Raw genomic sequence first — 3,137 nt, forward strand, 5'->3', positions numbered from 1 at the left:
ATATATTATTATATATCTTTACATTTGTTACTTATTTATATTGTTTATATTGCATAAGTTATTTATCCTTCTTATTATTCAAGTTGAAATCAATAAGAATAAATAAATTATGTGTATAAACAGTAGAAAATGACAAGTATAAAGATTTATAATTTTATATAATAGAATTTTAGCAATCGCGTAAAGAGATTTGCAATAAGAAATCAACGTTAATTTTATTTGTTAATAATGTGTGTGGTGTTTGATATCTCTCCGCTTTTTACAATTATATTCTGTTTTATAATTGGAAACAAATCCAATAATTTGAATAATTTTACATTCAATAGAAAAATTTAATATAATATTCGAGATTTTAAAGTACTAAATGAAAAGTACATGAGACTGATTTATATCTATAATCTTAGATACGAAATGTATCTGTAAAATAGGTATAAATCATGAGCAAATTTCATTTTTTATTAAATTCTTCAATTATTGTAACTGAGAGCGATCAAAAAGTTTTTGCAGTTCCAATTTCACTGCCATGACAGCTAGAAACTTTTGATTTTCTATCTGGATCCATCGCGATCGAAATAAATTCCTCGGAAATTCTCTTGTCTAATCCCGTGTAAGTCTGAGCCAGATCGACTTGATCTTCGCTGGTCATCTTTGGAGATTCATTTTTAACTTCAGTATGCCTTTTTGTTTCTTCCTGATCTGCAAACGGCTGACGTTTGTGTTTTGATCGGAACTAAAAACAAACACATGTCAATTATAAATAAATAATTATTTAAGAGATAATTAAAGATGCGGTTCGTTTTCCGCTTACAACGCTTATAAGCATTACTCGTTCATATAATATTAGACGATAAGAATGAACTGATGTTTACAGATGTGAATGTGAAAACAAACCTTAAGTAAATTAATAAATGATTCTAATCTAATTTGCAAGTAAAGTAAAATACAAATCTAAAAGTTTATAATGTTTTTTATTAAACTGCATTACTTTAAGTTATCTTTTTATTTAAATGTTTTGTTATTTATAAAAATATAAGACAAAATATATACATATACATAATTTAAAAACCACCAAATTTTATTTTTGTACTAAACCGTATTTAGCTGTAGATTATTTTTTATATTCTTTATTGAACTGTATAGTTTTAATTCTTAATTTATGATCAATGAGTTTATATATACATATTCAAAAGCTCACCATCTGAGATTGCGGCCGTCCAGGGTATGGAGGTATATGGGATAGCATAGGCATAGCACCATATGGCATCGGTGGAAGAGATCTAGCAGATACAAATCCTCCGGGTGTCGATGGCATACCGTATGGTGGCTACAATAAACACAAACTATTTTTTATATTTAAATATAATCTCAATTTTTTCTCAGACTCTCTTGTTTTGATCAATCTATTTAAATATATCTAATTATAAGCAATATATTACATTTCTATTTTTTGAGAGATTTGCAAAAAGATATATGTTTATATCTTTTAAAAATTATCTACATTTTTTTTTAAACTGCGATGAAGAACTGTGTGTGAAATTAAGAAAAGAAGAAATATGAAGAAGAAAAAATAGAAGACAAAAGATATGAGACACAGGAATGTGTTGAAATATAATAAGTATAAAATAAAAGAGAAGAGGTGCTCGAGAGAAGAATATCTTATGAAACAACAGAAAGAAAAATTTAAAGGAGAGCAATAAGGATAAGAAAAGAGAAGAGAAGGAGATAGAGAATAGAATGGAGAAATAGGGAAAGAAGGAAAGAAACAGATAAGTAAGCGCAAGCAGAAATCGTGCTCTTATAGAGTTGCCCCACCTTAACAAAACATAATTACAGCTATTGAAATCGTGGGAAAAGTGGTCGAAAGCGCTTACTTGAATCATTGGATGTATTGGCACTGGCATCGGGTGCACTAAGTAGACAGGTGGTTGTTGACTCTTAGCCGGCATATGATTTTGCGTGACAACCCACTGGTGAACCATATTGCTCGTCTTCAGATGACCGTCGATCACCATCTCATCGGTAGTATTCGCTCGCAGGCAGCCACATAACTTCGGTGTCAAGGTCAGACAACTATAACCGGATACTAATAGCTCTGCCACGCTAGCCACCAATAGGCCAATGCTCGCTAACAAACCCGCCAAGCCGTTATCTACTTCCATCACATTGTTGTCATCACCCTGAAATATACATTTTTAATTCACAATAATATTTATGATTATCTATAATACACAGTTTAATTTAATAATAATCATTAAATATAAAGATATGTTTAAAAAAGAAACACCAAAATTTTAAATTATTCATCGAACTTTTAAACTATCTATTTTTTAAATACTATATCTTAATATACTTTTAATTAATATACTTTTACTTTAATATGCAAAATAATGAGAATTGACTTATTATAACAAATTAATTAAAGTTATGTTTTTTCAAAATGTCATATTTAAACATAAAAATTAATCGAGAAATAACATTACAAAAAATGTACCGAAAGGCTAAGAAATGACACGTCCGGTGCCCTCTGTGAATCCCTGACAACCGCCGTTAATGCTGTTATAGTGGCCATGTTCGAGAGAGCAAGTGCAATCAAACTGGACGCAAGATGAGCGGAGGAAAAGGCAGAATTTGTTTTAGTGGACGAGGCCGCTAATGTTGCAACCACTCCTAGTGCACCAGCAACTAGAGCGGCTGCACCTGCCCAGAGTCCTGCACCAGATCCGCCCAAAGAAGCACCGTGGACGAGCACCAGGATACCAAAGACGACTAAGACAATACCTAAGTGCAAACATGAATCAATTATCATCTTCTTCACTCTTGGGAAAGTAGTTAATAAAATATGAGATATAATATATATTGTATATATATTAGGTTGAGTAAAAAGTCATCGCGTATTTTTTAGCTCAAAGTTGTATATACAATATCTTCGTCAATAATGAATGAAATTCAAATTAAAAAAAAAAAGGTTTTAAAGCTTGAAATCTCTACTTTTAAAAGCTTATCACATTTTTTAAGTTTATATGAGTTTGATAATTTTTACATACCAAAAACTACGAGCTGAAAAAGACGAAAAATTTTCTTCTCACTTTGTGGATTTGTAACGTGTCCAAAACGAATTTGAGAAAATTTTCGATTAC

At 30.5% G+C, this 3,137-nt stretch overlaps 1 protein-coding gene across 1 annotated transcript in view; it reads right to left on the reverse strand.

Moving 5' to 3' along the window:
• Positions 1 to 336: 336 nt before the first annotated feature.
• LOC108750381 overlaps positions 337 to 3,137 on the reverse strand; it is an 8,725-nt gene continuing 5,924 nt past the window's right edge. Inside the window, exons 3-6 of the mRNA XM_018489794.1 lie at positions 2,492 to 2,778; positions 1,872 to 2,177; positions 1,196 to 1,324; positions 337 to 730 (exon numbers count right to left, since the gene is read on the reverse strand). Of these exons, the coding sequence (XP_018345296.1) occupies positions 491 to 730; positions 1,196 to 1,324; positions 1,872 to 2,177; positions 2,492 to 2,778 (962 nt within the window). The 3' untranslated portion in view covers positions 337 to 490. The remainder of the gene's footprint in view (positions 731 to 1,195; positions 1,325 to 1,871; positions 2,178 to 2,491; positions 2,779 to 3,137) is intronic.

The sequence above is a fragment of the Trachymyrmex septentrionalis genome, unplaced genomic scaffold, assembly GCF_001594115.1.
Source record: "Trachymyrmex septentrionalis isolate Tsep2-gDNA-1 unplaced genomic scaffold, Tsep1.0 scaffold367, whole genome shotgun sequence".
NCBI lineage: Eukaryota > Metazoa > Arthropoda > Insecta > Hymenoptera > Formicidae > Trachymyrmex > Trachymyrmex septentrionalis.